This window comes from Marmota flaviventris, chromosome 3, assembly GCF_047511675.1.
Source record: "Marmota flaviventris isolate mMarFla1 chromosome 3, mMarFla1.hap1, whole genome shotgun sequence".
Classification (NCBI taxonomy): domain Eukaryota; kingdom Metazoa; phylum Chordata; class Mammalia; order Rodentia; family Sciuridae; genus Marmota; species Marmota flaviventris.
The window spans coordinates 86,086,796-86,105,452 of NC_092500.1; the positions used below are offsets into that span (position 1 = coordinate 86,086,796).

General features: G+C 39.3%; 1 protein-coding gene across 1 annotated transcript in view; it reads left to right on the forward strand.

Moving 5' to 3' along the window:
• The window catches only part of Bcat1 (branched chain amino acid transaminase 1), a 101,490-nt gene that overhangs the window by 62,265 nt on the left and 20,568 nt on the right, over window positions 1–18,657 (forward strand). Inside the window, exon 6 of the mRNA XM_027934193.2 lies at window positions 11,985–12,148. Within this exon, the coding sequence (XP_027789994.1) occupies window positions 11,985–12,148 (164 nt within the window). The remainder of the gene's footprint in view (window positions 1–11,984; window positions 12,149–18,657) is intronic.

Genomic DNA, 18,657 nt, shown 5'->3' on the forward strand with positions numbered 1-18,657 from the left:
CTCAGATCTTGTTAAGGCATCACATGCATATGTATCTGGTGGTCTTAAAGCTTTATTTACTCTAAAGATTGCAAGCTGGCAGCAAGGTGGAAATATTTATAAGTTGAGAGCTGACCTTCATTGAGAGGAGGGTGTTAAGTTCACACTCATGGGCCACGATGTGCCAATCCTGTATTACTTATCACTTCTCATGCTCAGTAAGATTCAGTAGCTACCATGTACATGCTCTGTTGGTAACTTATAAATTTCATTGTATTTGCAAAGGGTGCTTCACATCTTCACATTCTTTATAATTAACTTTTAATTGTCTTCACAGGTATGTACCTTTTATACCAATGTTTTTGTGAAATTTTTAACGTGAAAAATAATTAAATCCATTACTAAATCTTTTTATATTTAAGATTATATTAAGCAGAAGAGTATAATATTGGAAAACATGTTTAACTTATTATTAACATACAACTTGTGAGTAGGAATTAGTAAAAAATATGAGGCCACCAGTGGGTGATAATTTTTGGGGGAAATTTGTTAAATTCCCATTCAAACACAATGTTAAACCTTAATGCACAAGTTAAAACACAAAATTAGCAACATGAATTATATAGTATCTGTGTAGCATGCAAATATATAAATACATATAGTTTATTGGACATATTATACATGAAAATTTTATGAAAAGTTTGGAGAATAAAATCATTTGCATTGCCAAAGATTTCTCATATTAACAAGAACTTCAGGGACTGGGGATATGGCTCAGAAGCAGAGCACTTGCTTGTCACAGCAAGACCCTGGGTTCAATCCCCAGTAAGACATACACACATGCAAAAAAAAAAAGAAAAAGAAAAAAAACTTCAGTATCATTTTAATTAAAATCTTCTGAAGTGTTTATTTGTAGGTTATTAAAAACTTGTCTTTTGTATAGCTCTACAAGGAAATGTTTTGTAATTTGATTTCATTATTAAGATCTAGTACTTGGCAGCCATAGTTTAGGTAATATTATTTAGTACTATTTGCTTGCATGCTAACAATTGAACCTTTTGTAGGACCCACATAATGAACATATTTCTGAGGCATTTGAGCATCAGAGCAAGTGCTGTGACAATACCTGTGTAGACTGAGAAGATTTCAATAAGAAAAACTTGTAAATACCAGTTCTACACACTCTGAAAGTTCTTGTTTTCCCTGCTTTCTGGGTCATTGAATGGGACAATTGTTGTTCCAAAAGTAACTGGCAGCATGACGGACCTGCAGTGAGTGTACCTTATAATATTAAAGCAAGGTTTTTATTATAAAACAAATAAAATTGTTCAATTTAAAAAAAAAAACAAACTTAAGTGAGAAATTAAAAGTTAGAGTGCTTCAGACTCTTGCTGATTATGTACCAATTTTAAAGTAAGGTAAAATCTGAAATCATAACATTCATTTATTTATGTATTTGTAGTGCTGTGGACCGAGGGCAACACCTCTGTCACTGAGCTATGCCCAGAGACTCTACAATAAAAATATTTAAATGAGGAATATGTACATGAATGATTTTAGTTTATCAGACAAGAAGTTAAAATTATGACTTTCAGGTTTATTTTAGTACTAGAAGCCTCAGAACCCTATATCCAAAGAAGCAAGTTTTGCTGTTTTAAGCCACCCATTTTCTCTAATGCAGGCTCAGCAGTGTGAATGCACACACATGGGTACACATATAGGCTTCATAGGATTGTGGTCTCAATAGTGAAAATACTTCCAGCCACAGACTCTAAAATCCTTTTTCATTTTCCACTTTTTTCATTGTATCTCTGTCCTGTTTCATGGTACTCTACATTTGAAAGGTGGTGGAATAAGAGAACAGAGAGAGAAAATCACTGAATTATATAATTTATACCTAAATTATATCAGGGCTGAGAAGTAGCCAATAAGAAGGGTAGAGTCAGGTCTAGGGACAGCCCCACAGTAGTTAGCACCCAGCACCTTTAATCAGGCTGCAGGCTGGTTACTACAGATCTGTCTGCAAGCTACCAGCAGACAGGTGTTCTCAAAGACAGGCTGATCTTGGCTGATGTGAAAGTTGTTTGAGTCTTCATATTCATTTAACTTCATAGTCCTGAATTTGGATTGTCTCTAAATAAATTTCTGGTTGAGCTCAGCTACAGATCAGTTTGCGTTTGGATGCACAGACTACAGAATACAATTTGAATAATGCAGAACAACCTTAATCATCTCACATGAGCTGTTTCTCTGTTCAGCATTTCCTGGGAAATCTTTCAGTATGAAATTGCCATTAAAGTTCACATTTTAAAATCCCCCTGCCATTTTTCAAGTGGCTGAAGAAAGGCTAGAGATCAAATTCATCAGTCCCAAACAGGTCACTCTATTTGTGGTTCACTCCACAGGGAGCATAAGGACATACACATTTCACAGATGCATTTTTTTTTAAATCACCTTGTAAAATCTGTATATTGTCCATTCAGTTTTACCTATAGTGATATCAATTCTAATTAAAAGAATTCCCTTTGTTCACTGCCTCTTTTTTTTTAATGTTTTTACATCATATTTTTTCCCTTCACAATTTCTTTCTAGTTAGCACAGCAGTTTTTTATCATCATCAACTTGTGTATTTTCTGCACTTTTACACATCCAGCTCCTGTGAGAAATAATGTATATTTAGAATTAACCTGCTAGCTCAGTTTGAATGATCCCAATTTTGTTGGCAACACCCAAAGCATCATAGTCAAGAGCCAGTCATAGGCCTTCTCCTCTCCATCAGGTCTGATCAGCATATTGACTGTGGCCACATCAGTGTCATAGAGCATCCTCACAGCCTGCCTGATCTGATGCTCTTCTGTCTTCTTCATGGTCGACTCAGTGGTCAGAGGGAACCGGATGATGGCATAGTGGTCAAGCTTGTTTCTCCTGCAGTGTCTTGCGCCGCTGGAGGGGGATGACAGAAGAAGTGGATCTTCTTTTTGTGGCTGTGGACTTCTTTCAGCTCTGCCTCCTTGGCCTTTGAAGTCTTTGCTTTGGCTTCAGCTTGGGAAGGCCGGGAGCTTCCTTTTTTTGCTTTTAGTGCGTGTCCCTGTTTTAGTTCCTTTCTGTGTAATTAGTTTTTGGTACCAAATCATCCTGTAACTTTTTGAAGATCCACTAGAAGGATGAATTGTATGAACTGCTATGAGCAAGGCTGGCTGTGACAACTTTGCTCCACTGCTTAGCCAACAGCAGTACCAAAATGCTGAGTCCACATCTCAGACATGTTAAGAGTGAAAATAGATAGACATCTTAGAATCTGAAATATGATAGCATAGTTTATTTAGCTGATTTTCTGTGGATCTACTATTATGTTCATGTAACAAATAGAAGTGTTAGTGCTAAAATGAGTAAAGCAGGAAAATTAAATTTAGAAAGCCTACACTTAAAGTCTATATTTATATTATAGATATACCCTAGTGTGTATAAAGAGATTCAGTGATATTTTTTGCAGCTCACATGATTTGCTGATATATTGGATGTGAACGTGAGAGAAGAGAGGTCAAGTTTTTCTTATGGACCTTACCAACAGGATTCTAACCGTTTATTGGGACAGGAAAGAAGGATGATTTTTGTTCATTGGAGTGATGATGGTTTGAATTTAGGGTGCAGAAACCTAAGCCAGTGATTTCATATAGGTACTTGGTGTGCAAGTCCATTATTCCTGGGAGAATTTGGAATTTGAATGATATACTCTAGTCTTTAGAATAAAAAGTATTTTTAAGACAGGACCCTGGTGAAGTCTTTATGGGAATAACTGGAGAAAGAGATGCAGACAAGGGAAGGATTAGGCTGTGGGCAGGTGTTTAGGACAAAAGGAGGAGCAGCTGTGGGGTCTATCAGGTAGAAAGAAAAGCAGGAGAAGTTTGTTGCACTGGAAGCCAAGCAAAGCACGAGGTGCAATGGGAGCAACTGTGGCAAATCCAGTCCCTGGAACCAATAAAATGTGGTAGGAATGGTCTCCTGAATTTGGCAACAGGAAGGTAGGTCCCTAGTGATCTTGATCAATGTATTTCAGTTCACTTTTGCGTTTGAGAGACTGAATGTTTTGGAGTCAAGGGAGAGTGGGAGACGTTTTGCTGGTGAGTAAGTGCAGTCTGATAAGGAATTCTGCTACCCAGTGGGGCAGAGACATGGACAGCTAGTTCGAGTCTCAGGCTTTAGGGTAAAGGGACTGTGTTTAAATGGGAGCTCTGGCATCTTTCTAAGCTGACAGAAAGGCAAAGCTGATGGTTAAAACATTCAAAACTCTATATCATGGTCTACTCCTGACAGTGGCAGCAGTGTAGGTGGCCAGTGGCATGTGATCAGATGGGAGGACTTGCCTTCTCTAGCTTCCAATTTTACACACACACTCTTATTATCACCCATGTCTTCGGGTGGGCCCTTCATTTAAATGTAATATTCTTGATTACCAGGGTCAGTATCTTCTCCCTTACCTGCTCAGCTGGGGTTGGACTTGCTTCTTCCCTGGGTCTGCAGCATGAATGTTAGCACCCTCACTGTTCTTGTTTCTCTGTTCTAGGTCTAGCACAGTGCTTGTCCTAATCAATTGAAACAAACTGGGTGGACACTCAAGGTCCACATCAGGAGCCTGTGAGGAGATCCTGGCTCCGAGGTCATTCCCAGTTCAATAAGCATTTTCCTGTTATCCAGAGAAGGCACCAACAACCTTTTTCTGAAATTGGCCAGATAACAAATGGTTTCAGCTTTGCAGACCACACAGCTACCCAACTCTGCCTTTTCAGTGCAGAAGCAGCTATAGCTAGCTTATAAATGATCAAGCATGTTCCAGTGGCACTACAAAAGCAGCAGGCTGAAGCTTGTGACTCCTGACCTGGAGCCCTTCCTGCCAGGGAAGCGAAGCATGGCTTTCCTGAGGGTGACTCATTCCAGCTCCCCCGAGCATTTCCCTGGCAAGTGTTCCTGACCAGCCGACCATGATGCAGTTCTACTTAGGACAGGTTTTTAGTTTACCAAACCACATTTCCCAGTACATCCGTATAACCACCCATGTCTTTCCTCAGTGCTCCCTCTCCATGGTCCCCACATGGAGTGTCGCGTGCAGTGCCAGGGTCGCAGCTGCAGTCATTGGAATGTTGTCTTCATCTCTTTGTCCTGGCACAGATCAATTGATTTACCACTACTACACTACTACTCTTATCCATTGTTACTTGTAAAAATAATAATTATTGCTGTTTGTTGACTGCTTGAAAAAAGATCAGGCCTTGGGGTGCTTTACAACTATTATCTGATGTAATCCTGGTACCAACCCTCTGAGGAGATATGGTCATTACCACTATCTTTACTTGGGAAGAAATCTGGGTAAGACAGTTATGTCCCTTTAGTCTTTTCATTTCCTCTTTCGTTTTCTGTACACTTTTGTTTTAACTTTTAAATCATTCTTACTTAAAAACTAAGAGTTGCGTACTCAGCCTTCTTTTTGTCAAGTGTTAAATTTGTCTTCTTTGTCCCTGTGAACAGGGAAACAACCTGGATCTGTCCCCTATTTGTATAATAGCAATTCTGAGGAAATTCTGGACTTTTGCTTCTCCTTCAACATTCTTTTCATATCTACGTATTAACTCAAGATAATTACTCGGCAATAGTGAGGCACTAAGCAACTCGGTGAGACCCTGTCTCTAAATAAAACATAAAATAGGGCTGGAGATTCAGTCCCTGAATGCTGAAGTGCCCCTGAGGTCAATCCCTTGTCCCCCGCAACCCCCACAAAAAAATACTTCAAGTATGATAGAGGCCCTCCTTAATGGCTTTCTCATCTTTTTTCTAAAAGCAACATCTTATTAAGATGAACAGTCACGCCACAAATATTTGGTCAAAATATGGAATAAATTACCCAACAAAAATGGTCCTGTACTTCATGGAGTTTATAAGTTAGCAAGAAGTAGAGAATTAAATAGGTTGGTATCAGAAAGTGTGATACCACTTTGCTAGTCTAGATTTGAAGTACAAGATGTCACGTAACATGCATTAAAAGCACCTAGGCTCATCTAGGACTGCTTGTTTCCTGAAGTGACATTTAAATGACATTGAAATTGAGATTGAAGTGTTCATATTGGAAGAGGATAGAAGTGAGTCTTCGGTTGCTCATCACTTCCTGAAGGCTGGAAGTGCAAGGTTAAGGTGCAGCTAATAGGGCTGTTCTCTGGAGAGACTCTCTTCCTGGCGTGTAGATGACCAGCCTAAGGCTGTTTCCACAGGTACAGGGAGAGAGTACTGGTGGCTTTTCCTCATTCTGTAAGGATACCAGTCCTATAGGATTAGCCCCGTTTTCTTATGACCTCATGTAACCTCTCTTACTTTCTTAAAGGCCTCATCTTCAAGTGCAGTCACACTGAAGGTTAAGTCTTCAACATAGGAAATTGACAAGTCACAATTATCATGAGTGAGCTATGACATTAACACAGACTGTCCATGGTTGTGTTTTTCTACTCTGTCAGAATTTATTGATTAACAATTAATTCACAAGCTACATCATGTTCTTCAGTTGCAATTCATTGAGTACTTGTGGATCACTTAGTAGATACAAGCCAGGCAATTATAGGTTCTTTTATTCCCATCTTAATTACTATTCTAGTCTGTAATACTCAAGTCACATCATGCTTCACACAATGGTAGATATATTTATAGGTTATGGAAAGGCTAAGAAAAGGTTAGGGTGGCTACAGGGCTTCAGGAGGCTACACTGAGAGAGCAAAGGCAAAGGCCAGATACAAATGCAAGACCATTGCAGGTGGTCAGATGCGATTAATGACCAGCCTGAGAACCTGTTCTGAGAACAGAGCTGTCAGTGCATGGAACCTATTCTAGGCTGGGGTCCAGATGGCTGGTGGGCAGCATTCAAGTGGGCCACTTCCAACAGAGAGATTGAGCCGAGCTGATCTGAAAACCCAGTGACAGTTGGGAGATATTTGCCTGTCGACCTCATGATACATTTACAAAAGCATTCACTTGTTCTGATGATGTGTTGGTGTGTGTTATCTAGTCAGTCTTGGGAGGCTACTCCTTTTATGGGTTTTAGGTGAGAATTTTATCAATTTGTGGAGAAACTGATAAGCTCACAGGCCTGCCTGGTTTTTCAGATAGGAGTTTGACTGCTCCAGTGTTCTTATGCTTCTGATTTAACTTGGTAAGTTCACAGGGGGTCATTTTTATTCGCATGATTACTTTATCTGTTTGTGCCTTATGATTGTACTATGTAGCTTAAGGAGGTTCTTTTTGATAAGTTCTATATCCAGCATCTCGTGGTATCTCTTTGCCCAGACAAATTACCACGTCATTCTGCCTTAGCACTTACACTCGCTATAGAACAGCTCAGGTCTAGGCACAGCCTGAAAGCTGCTGTTCTACATGTTATGGAAGGATTCAGCAAGGCCCAGCCTGCTCTCCACATAATGCGGTAATTCAGTCTGTAATGGGGTGGGGGGAAGGAGAGTGTTCCGGGTTGAGGAGATACTACAGGAGAGCATGTGGAGGTAGGAGAATGGGAAGGGATTGAAAGCAGGGAACATGGGGAGCACAAGTATGTGGGCAGCAAGCAAGGCCCTCGCCCAGGAGCTCTCTTTAGGGTAGGAAATTCCAAGTCCTCCATTAATTTTTATTTCAAACCTTTGATATAGTGTAAAATAGCTGTAGATTAAGTGTAGCTCTTGAGCAAAATCATTTGTTTTGAGTCTCATTTTCCTCAATGTAAATATAGGAGTGTAACTCCTAACTTCCCTGTGTATTCTCATATATCTCATATATCTCAAATATCTTAGAAGCCAAAAAACAATGTATAATATTGAAGTTTAAAAAAATCTGTTCCAAAGCAACTGATTTTACTGCAGGAACTTGATTTTCTTTCTGTGGATGACCATCACATCACACATACACACAAACACCCCCTCCCCACACACACATTGCTGGATCCTCTCCTGTACAGCACCCCTGACTACAGTATTATTCTCTTTTTGTGTGCGGTACTAGGGCTTGAACCCAGGGGTTCTCTATCACTCTACCTCTGATGACATCCCCAGGCCCCCCCCCCTTTTTTTACTCTGAAAAAATATTTTATTTATATATGAATTCATTACTTTGCATACTTCCTTCAGAACATTTATTAAAAACACATCATTCATACATTGTGTGGAAAATCCACCATGAAATTTTGTGTATCTACAAAATGTATAGGAAAAAAAAGCCTTTATTTGACATTTTTAAACTAGTTCCAATCTTTTTTAAAAAAATCACTCTCTATTTAAATTAACCAGGATTTCTTAAAAAGAACATCTTATCTTTCAGATAGGTAGTTTAAATTATGCTTAGCATGTTCTAACCTCTTTTTTTTTTTCTTTTACTTTGAGAAAGGGCCTCACTAAATTGCTGAGGCTAGCCTAGAATTTGCAATCCTCCTGCCTCAGCTTCCTGAGTTACTGAGATTATAGATGTGACACCAGCATCTGGTTTGTAACCTTTTCTAAGAGCTAGCAGAATTCAAAATAGAAATCAGGCTGCTCTCTGGGTTAAAGAAAATGCTTCTTTTTGAAAAGTGCTCATCTATTATTCCTAGCTGTTTCATTTTCTCCTTCTTAACTGTTCAAGCCACGTACTGCTCCGCATCTCAAACAGACTAATAGAATTTTATCAGCTTGGTGAGCTCACTTCAGACAACCCCATGTTGTGTCTTCCTGTGGAGGAACTTCTGGCTGACCCAGAAAGAAGTGTCAGTTTCCCTGCAATTTGCCTCTTTTTTATTATTACAACAAAGTTGTAAGATGAAGCCGATGAAATTAAAAAAAAAAATCTTCTTACTGTTTTTTATACATTAGTATTTTAATCTCGAAGTCAATGTGGTCGTGAAGTAATGTGCTTTGCATGTGAAAATTTTTAGTCTCTCATTCATTCTGCTGAAGTATTTCAAAAAGCTAGTAGAGAAGAATTCAAAGTCAATCAAAATGTGCACAGGGTATCAGACTTGTTGAAAATGACCCACCCACTCGATTAGCCATTGGCATCCTTATTGTCTCTGTATGTTTGTGGCTTTTGCTTTATTTAATTGGAAATCTGATCTGGCCATTAAAAATTTTATTCATAATCATTTGATTAAACTATAAAATAAAATACTCTTCGTGGCAGCCCAGAATTTATGTTTTTTAGGATAGAAAGGCAAATTAAACAAAGGAACAAATAATGGTCCCTGAGAGTATAAGCAGACCCAATCACCAAGTTCCTTTCCTGGTGCTGAGACTTAAAATGTAAATACTGTCTATCGAACCCAGAGCTCCACACATGCCAGGCAAGCACTGTACTACTGAGCTACATCCCTAGCCCCTTTTGCTTTATTTTGAGGCTGGGTCTGGCTCAGTTGTCTCGGCTGGCCTTGAATTTACAATCCTTCTGTCCCAGCCTCCTGAGTTGCTGGGATCACAGACGTGTGCCGCTGCATCCAGCTATAGAAATCTTTACACAGAAAGACTATTTTTGTAAGTGATCCTTGAAGGAGGAAGGTGACTAAGATGTAATCCTCACCAGTAGTACTTAGAGTACTTCTAAGACTTGAGAGGACCAGTCTTAAATTTCAGAATATAAAATGTTAGTACACATGAACACATATTTCTTTTGCCATTGAAAAATTGTAGCCCATCATTTACCTGCTTGCTAAGAATAAAAACATTGCTTTAAGGCTCATGGAGACATTTTTTTCCAGAGCGGGTATGTGTAGAATTCTTCCCTGTTTTCTATCTGTGCTCTCTATACTACCACCTAGTGGAATAAATGAAGTTTACTTGTCAATTAAAATTGGAAGGAAATACCAGGGAAGAAAGTGAACAAGGTTCTGGGATGGAACCCAGGGCTAAGTGTATGCTGGATACATGCCCTACTACCTATACCCTTAATGAAGTGAAATTTATCACAGGAAAAAGATCCCATGATGATGTGTTATTGTTACTTCTTTAAATATAATACAGGTCATGTGAAATACGGGAGTTCCCAGTAAAAAAACGTCCAGGCATTCATGTGATAATCAATAAAACGCTTTTAGCTCTTACACAAATAAGCTATTTTATTCAGAAACTAGAAGGTAGGTAAGCCTTGTAGACTTTCTGGTATATTGTATCTCTAAATTATTGAGACGTTTCTCTTTTCATGGTAAAAAAAAAAAAAATATTTAAAACATTAAGGTCCAAAGCAACCATGAAAGGGAGATATTGGCATTTTCTTTAATAGGTAAATAAAAGTACAGAAATAAGATAATCAGGTTTTATCTAAGCCGGAAGAAACACAGGTATGTATACCATGCTGACGTTTTCCCTTCCAAACAATGAAACCAAAAAAAGGCAAACGAAGTGCTCAGGCTCCTCATTCTTTCTTGGCGGAAGGCTCTTATTTTCTTTTTTTTTTTTTTCTCCTTCTTTGTTTTTTTTTTGGGGGGGTGGGGGGTACTGGGGATTGAACTCGGGTACTCAGCCACTGAGCCACATCTCCAGCCTTATTTCGTATTTTATTTAGAGACAGGGTCTCACTGAGTTGCTTCATGCTTTGCTTTTGCTGAGGCTGGCTTTGAACTTGTGGTCCTCCTGCTTCAGCCTCCCGAGCCGCTGGGATTACAGGAGTGCGCCACCGTGCCTGTCCTCTTATTCTCATCTAAAGCCCCCATGGAAGAACAAATACAAACCAGCATGGAAGCAGAACCTCTTGCTGCTTGCTAATTTCTCTAACTCGCTCATCCATCACTCACATGGGTTTGTTCTGTGGCCTCCCGAGCTCTGCTCAGTCCCTGTGTTCCTGTATGGTGCTGGCAATGGCAGCTTCCTGTTTCCTAAGGGGACACACTTTTCAGATGGCCTCAGTAGGCACATACACACTTCTTGTTATGCTCACAAATATTTTACCGATGATTCTTGATGTCAAAGTAGTGGACTAGGGACTGGGAGGCAGGGAGTAGGAGGGGAACGTATAAGGGAAAGTCAGGTAACTACCCCCCCACCCCCCTGCCCACCCAAACTCCACTTGGCCAGTTGCAGACAACATTATAGAAACACAATAGCAGCTGGACATAAGTTTCCTCTTCTCTTCTCTCACTCTACATGATATTTCCCACCCCGCTGCTTAGTTCAGGCAGATGTGGCTCCAGTACTGACTTGGTTTGTGATTTCTGGTGGCCTTAGATTATATAGAAGAGCCCAGTGACTCTTTATGTAGCCCTCAAAACTTCTAGTCTCTCAGTTTTCTTCCTTAATAATTCACTGACCCTAATGCCACATAGCTGCTTTTGTGTTGGAGGGATTGGCATGATTGTGCATTGCTGACTTTTGATTCCTGGTAGTTGTGATAACGGCTGTCTTGTCTCCTATCTGTGTTATTTATGATACAAGCTCCTGAATCATTCCCCCTGCCCTTTTGATGGTGTTTATCGTGCTTGGTCTCTTTGCCTTTGGAAAAACCACACTCTTGCTCTTTGTTAAGTGACACACAGGCAGATGTGGGCATGGCATCCTTTCAGACAGTCACCTCCTGGAGGTGCTGATCTGTCTTGGAGTGTTGACTAGGCTGGGAATTAGAAGGGCAAATTAAGAGGAGCAGGATAGTGTATTTCCTCTCCCAATACTAGAGACTGAGGTTTTCCCTCTGTCAATTTCCTGTCAATGCAACCTTGTCCTATCAGCAATAATAATTGATATATTTACATTTTCTCTAAAATTGTAACTCAGAAAGCAAAGCCAAAATTCACATATATGTGCATAAGTATATGCATGTATGCACACATTATTATAATAAAGACAATAATAAAAAGAAAGAAAAAAGAAAACAAAGCCAAGAAGTGTTTCCTTCTTAAAAGACCTTAAAAGGCTTTGTGTCACTTGACTTTAATTGGCTGGGAGATAGTTGCAGATCAGCTCTAGAGTTTAAGACTAGTGTCTACATCGTAAATTATAGACGTGTATACTTTTACTTTATTGCAGCCTTCTCTTGGAGTCAAGAAGCCTACCAAAGCCCTGCTCTTTGTAATCTTAAGCCCAGTGGGACCTTATTTTTCAAGTGGAACCTTTAATCCAGTATCCCTGTGGGCCAACCCGAAGTATGTCAGAGCCTGGAAAGGTGGGACTGGAGACTGCAAGATGGGAGGGTAAGTCAGCCTCTCTCTCTGAAGGAGACAGTCCTTCCCAATCCTGCAGTAATTAATGTTTGGCTTCAATGTGAATCATATAATAATACGCAAATGTAAATGCTCATTTTTTTTGTTTCCTGTTTAGGTTTAAGTGTTTTAAAGGAGGTAGTTGTTTAAAGAATAACCCATGGCCCTTCATGAGAGAGAAAGGTGGATATGACATATAGGCAAGAACTACAGCAAAGAAACCAGGAATCAGTTCAGCTGTCTGTACTTGAGCTTGTCTGCTTCGCTGAAGTGCTTTCATGCTGCCAGAGATTGTAGGCACACCTGCTGCGAACTGGCTGAGGGGAGCCCGCTTCAGCTCTCTCTGGCTGGTTTCAGGCCATATGCAGCTGGCAGGAAATAAAAGAGCATTCAAAAGTGTTGGACAGTTTCAGGGGTGGACTTGGCCTTGATTTGGGAATGCCCCTATAGGTGAATAAGAGTGGCTGGATTAAGCAGGCTGGGCTCTTCCTGGTCTGTCTCCAATAGTGATGTGCATCATCTGGTCCCTGATAAAACACGTACATTCAGGAAGGCCACAGAGTTGAATGACACACTGCTGATGTTTTAGACAGTGCCCTTTCCATTCCTTCCTTTTCCCCTTCTCTTCCCCTCCCCCTGTGTTAGCCAGCATTTCATTGCTGTTACAAATACCTGAGGAAGACAACAGAGAGGAAGAAAGATTTTATTTTGGCTCATGGTTTCAGAGGTCCCAGTCCTGATTGACTGGCTCCATTGCTTTGAGCCTGAGGTGAGGTAGAACATCATGGCAGAAGGGCATGACAATGGAAAGCCGCTCAGTTCATGGAAGCTGGAAAGTAGAGAGGAAGAGAGGAGGCAGCCAGGGATAAGGTATGGTCTCCAAGGGCATGCCTCCAAGAACCCACTCCTTTGATCATGTCCCACCTCCTACAGTCTCCAGTGTCTCCCAACAGTGCCATCAAGTCATTAATCTAATGAAATCAGAGCTCTCATGATCCATTTACTTCCCCAAAGCTGTACCTCTGAACACTGCTGTACGGGGGACTAAGCCTTCAACACATGAGCCTTTGGGGGACATTTCATATCCAAACTAAAACACCCTCCCAGGATCAGTTACAGCATACACATTCAAAAATGCACACTGGGCAGTGTCAAGCAATTGTGATTAATATATAAGATCTAATGGACAATAGTTGACAACTATAGGAACAAATAGGTGTTGCAGGAAGGATGGAAACTCTTACAGATCAAAGGTATTAAAAATAGAGAACACTGTAGTAGATATAAACAGCTGATTTGAGGGACTCATCTGTAGACTGAACGCAGCTAGTAAAATAATCAGAGAGCGTGGAGCTCTGTCTGTAGAAACTTTTCCAAATGAAATAAGGGGAAAGAAATGAATGGAAAAATATAACAGTAGACCTAATATTTACTGTATGATGAGTTGAACATTACTGGAACACCAGAAGGGGAAAGGGAAGGGGAAGAAATATTTGTTATAATAATGGCTGAGGATTTTCCAAAGTGAATGACAAAAACCAAAGTCTAGATACAGGAGGCTTAAGGAATACCAAGCAAGATAAATACCAGAAACATCAAATATCATCTTTAGACTGCTGGAAAACTAAAGACAATGCAGGAAATCTTGAAAGGAACCAGAGGGAGAAAAATGCCTTAAGCACATAGGAGTTACAAAAAGAATTACAGTGGGTAAGAAGAGGGGAAGAGGGGGAATGATAGCAGCCAAATTATGTTATTGTGTGCATATACAAATATGAAACAACAAATCCCACCATTGGTACGGCTATAGTGTACCAATAAGAAATATGGAAAAATTTAAAAATATGGATTGAACTTAAAAAAAAGTTATAGTGGACTTCTGGTCAGAAGCCATTAAGCAAGTGGAAGGTGGAGTGAAATAGTTAAAGTGTTAAAAGAAAATGTTGAAAGTGTCAGAAAGGAAGAGTGTAGAAAAAGGAATCTGTGAAGATAAAGTAAAATGTTTCTTGTCCTTATTTTTAACTCATCAAAAAAATAATGGTTTATTTAAAGTGATAATAGGAAGTACATACTGAGTGAGCAGAGCATAGCTGAAATGGGTGACAACGATGCTGTGAAGGACTCAAGGGTCAGACTTGAGATCTGGTCTCCATGCTCAGCTTCAGAAACTGCATGGGAGTCTGTACTAACAGGTGCATACACAACTGTTCATATTTCTGTAAAGCATGGAGTGAACCCTCACATAATCTATGGACTTGTCTATCACACTTAATGCAAGATGGTAATAAGAGGAGAACTGGAGCTGGGGAAAGGGTAGATGAAAACGCTTTGTGCTTTTTGCTTACTTTCTCTAAGGCTTAAAGTACTCCAAGAATAACGTTCATTATTTAAAAAGAAAAAAAAAATGCTTTGACTAAGGCCCAGGTCTTCTGTGATCAATGGAAGTTGACTTGAAGAGTCTTACAGGAGAGGAAGAGATGAGAGAGGACTGAGTCTTGGAACTCAGAATGAAAGCAGCACTGGCAAGACAAGGCAGTAACCAGAGGACGGACTTTTAACCTACATGCGTATTGTTTCCAAGATGTCATCAAAGCTCCCTATTCCTATGCTTCCAAACTGGAGAAACACAGGGAAACATGATTTTGCATTGAGTATCAGCTAATTTAGTTGGCAGAGACATTTGGAGTCAAGGAAAGATTTGTGTTTTATTACTTCCTTCAGTCTAATTGAGTCAGCCATTACCCTCCAAGCACTTTTTAGGACCCCTGTGTTCAGTTGGTATTATTAAATAGCTGTTGATTCACACAAGCTGACTAAGTGACTCTGAAGAAAGGAGAGAAAGATGATATTTTCCTTAATTCTAAGATTATTCCACTGTTTTTAGCCCCTGGAGATAACATAAGCCTTTTTTATTTGTTTTAGATTCTGAGGATTGAACCTGGGGCCCCCACACATGGTAGGCAAGCAGTCTTTCCACTGAGCCACACACCTCAGTCCTTTCTATGTCCCCCTTATTTTGAGACAGGGTCTTCCTAAATGGCCGAGCTGGCCCTCAAAATTGTGATCCACCTGCCTCAACCTCCAGAGGACAGAGTTACTTGGGAGGTACTCAGGTACCACTGTGCCTAGCTAACATTAGCCTTTTATGTCTAAGTGTGAGTGAGAACAGTAGTACAACAGCACAGAGCTGAAGGGGAATCGTAGCCTCATGGGCCTCATTTGGCTGCACTGTGAAATCTCCAGGAGTCTAGCCCATTGCTGATGCCTGCCTCCTAGCTCTAGAGAGTTTGATTTCTCTTGTGTGGGGTATAGACTGAACATCAGGATATTTTAATGTGCAGCCACACTTGAGAACTACTGAGCTAGAAGAAGGTTTTTCATCACAGGAATATCTTTAGTACCCATCACTTTTTTTCATTCAGAACAAGTCAGGCTTCTTTCTCCTTATATCTCCTTGCGCCCTCACCGACACACACAATTACCTGTTAGTTTTTGCTTTTTCTTTTACCACTCTAAGGGAGGACATTGATAATGCCCGCAGGAGCAAGTAGTGTATGGGAAATCTTAGCACCTTCCTTTCATTTTGAACCTAAAACTAGTGCCAAAAGAAAAAAAAAGTAAGTGAATAAATAAATGATTAAAGTATTTTAAAAACAAACAAGCTAATTTCCTTGGGGTATTATATTTACTCTGAGTCTTATAATCAGGGTGAAAATGCTTACTAATGCAGATTAAGTGAGATGATATAAAGTGCTTGGCACATAGAAAGCTTTCTGCATAAATGGCTAAATAAATTGGCTGGTAGGCAGAGAAACTGTATCACAGCATCTTTGATTCTTGTACAGTAAAATCATTTTGTCCTCTTGGTTCTCAAAAGTATAATAAAGTATAGGGCTGTTTTGAGATGATTCCATGAAATAAGGTAAGTAAGTACCTAGTACCCTGCTTGACAGTAGCCACCTCTCAACAAACAGTAGCTGATAGTAGGTGGCTTTTTCACTTTCTTATTTTATCTCGGGGACTCTCTTTATCTTGGACTCTCCTTATCAGTTGGATTACACACAATATAATTTATTCTCTTGGAGGGATGTATTTAATATCTCTAATCTTCCAGATGTTTATTCTACTTAAATTTATATTGAATTTTTTCTCCGTAGGCAGTTTTCCCACTTTTTCAGTTTCTTATTTCCCCCACCAAAAGGACATATGTTTCTCTTCTGAATATTAGAAGCACATGGGAGGGAACCCATAAGTATTACTAAGATATCAATTTCTCTGTGGGCATTTTTAATACAGTGAACAACTGAGAAAAATCATTGAAAATTTTGTATCAAAGATAAAACATTTATAGAATATGATGTATAAATCAGTCAAATACTAAACATTAAAATCCTTTCAATGCATTGAAACAGTTGTCTTTAATTTCTCTTTCCCTGCCCAGGTAGTTTTAATTCAGACACACTCTCAAAAGGGTGTGTTTTTTGTTCTTAGAGCCTTATTTAAAAGGCTATTCATGCTGGAAGAATTCCCATTGTGTTTTTTTTTTTTTAATAGATTAAAGGGCATTTTACATGTGAAATAATCATTTATTTTTAGATATGGCAAAATCTTACCATTGTATCACAATGAGAGAAAATTCAGCTAAAATTCAACTGAATATTTTTAAACATATTACATTGGCGTGTGACAGGCTTATATAACCTATTTCTTAGTGTTTGTTATTTATTTATTTTTTCCAAATAACTTATGACATATGTGTGTGTGTGCATGTGTGTGTATACACACATACACATATGACATATAAAACAAAATATTTTTGTCAGTCAAATAAATTGATGAAGCAAAAATATGACCTGATTTGCTTTTTTCACTGGACTTAACTTGGTAAACCCATCATAGGTTGAAAATATCACAAGTGGAGAATGCATTTAACTGACCAAATATAACACCTTAGCAACATGGCTCACCTTATTATCAGTTGTTTATGCTTTCCGTGGCTGACAAGGAGGTGTGGCCTCCTTTTGTTTCCCAACCCATAGGTACTCCTCCCAGATAAAAGGTTAAAATTCAATATTTCTTTTTTTTTAAAATTCAATATTTCAATATTTCAAATCCTTTTGTCCTCTTGGGTTCTCAAAAGTATAACAAAGTATAGAGCTATTTTGAGATGATTCCATGAAATAAGGTAAGTACCTAGTACCCTGCCTGACAGTAGTCACTTCTCAACAAACAGTAGCTGATAAGTAGGTGGCTTTCTCACCTCAAGACCACTGCAAAGCCGAACCCCCAATGGGATGGGGTTTGGTCTGTAGTAGAAGCACAGGAGCTATACTCAGTCCTGTGAACCCCAAACCCATAGTCTTTCTGCTGGGCTCTCCCTATAGTATGGTTTATATCATTATTAGAAGGCATTCATGTTTTCATGGTGTAATTTTTTATGGTCATTAGACAAAGGCATCCTGTATGCCAGACTTGTATCATCTCCATATTGATCAAGAATTTATGTTTGGCATCTGTTCCGAGGGTCATTCGGTAAATTTCAGCATAACTTTGGAGTGAGTCAACGTCATGCTCCACTATTGATAGCCAGCCATGTGGTATCATGCCTATTTTTCACTGCTTTCTAGACTATTTCAGTTACTAGTCAATATTCTTTCAATTGCAAGTCAGAAAACCAACTTCAGCAATCTTTTTTAATTTATTTTTAAAATATATGACAGTGGAATGCATTACAATTCATATTACACATATAGAGCACAATTTTTCATATCTCTGGTTGTTTGTAAAGTATATTCACACCAATTCGTGTCTTCATACATGTACTTTGGATAATGATGTCCATCACATCCTACCATCATTGCTAACCCTCTGCCCCCTCCCTACCCCTCTATGAATCAGTCTCCTTATATCAGAGAAAACATTAGGCATTTGTGTTTTGGGGATTGGCCAACTTCACTTAGCATTATCTTCTCCACCTCCATCCATTTACCTGCAAATGCCATGATTTTATTCTCTTTTATTGCTGAGTAATATTCCATTGTGTATATATGCCACATTTTTTTTTATCCATTCATCTACTGAAGGGCATCTAGGTTGGTTCTACAGTTTAGCTATTGTGAATTGTGCTGTTATGAACATTGATGTGCTGTGTCCCTGTAGTATGCTGTTTTTAAGTCCTTTGGGTATAGACCAAGAAGTGGGATAGCTGGGCCAAATGGTCCCCAACTCTAGAAATCTTAAGTGGAAAGGGATCCACTGGCACATTTAACTAGTAGGGTGGTGATGCACCTGCTAAGAGTTAAGATCACTGTTGCTAAGTTTCTGTGTCCTTGCAGGTGCAACCCTAGAGAGGAGAAAATACTTATATTTTAGGTTTCATACATTTTAAGTGAACAAATGAATGAACCCAAAGAAGGGCTTGATATGAGCAGCTTAGGTCACACGCTCACCCTTGAGTTGAATTGCAGCAAGGCAAGATGCTCTGCAGGAAGGGCTGTGTT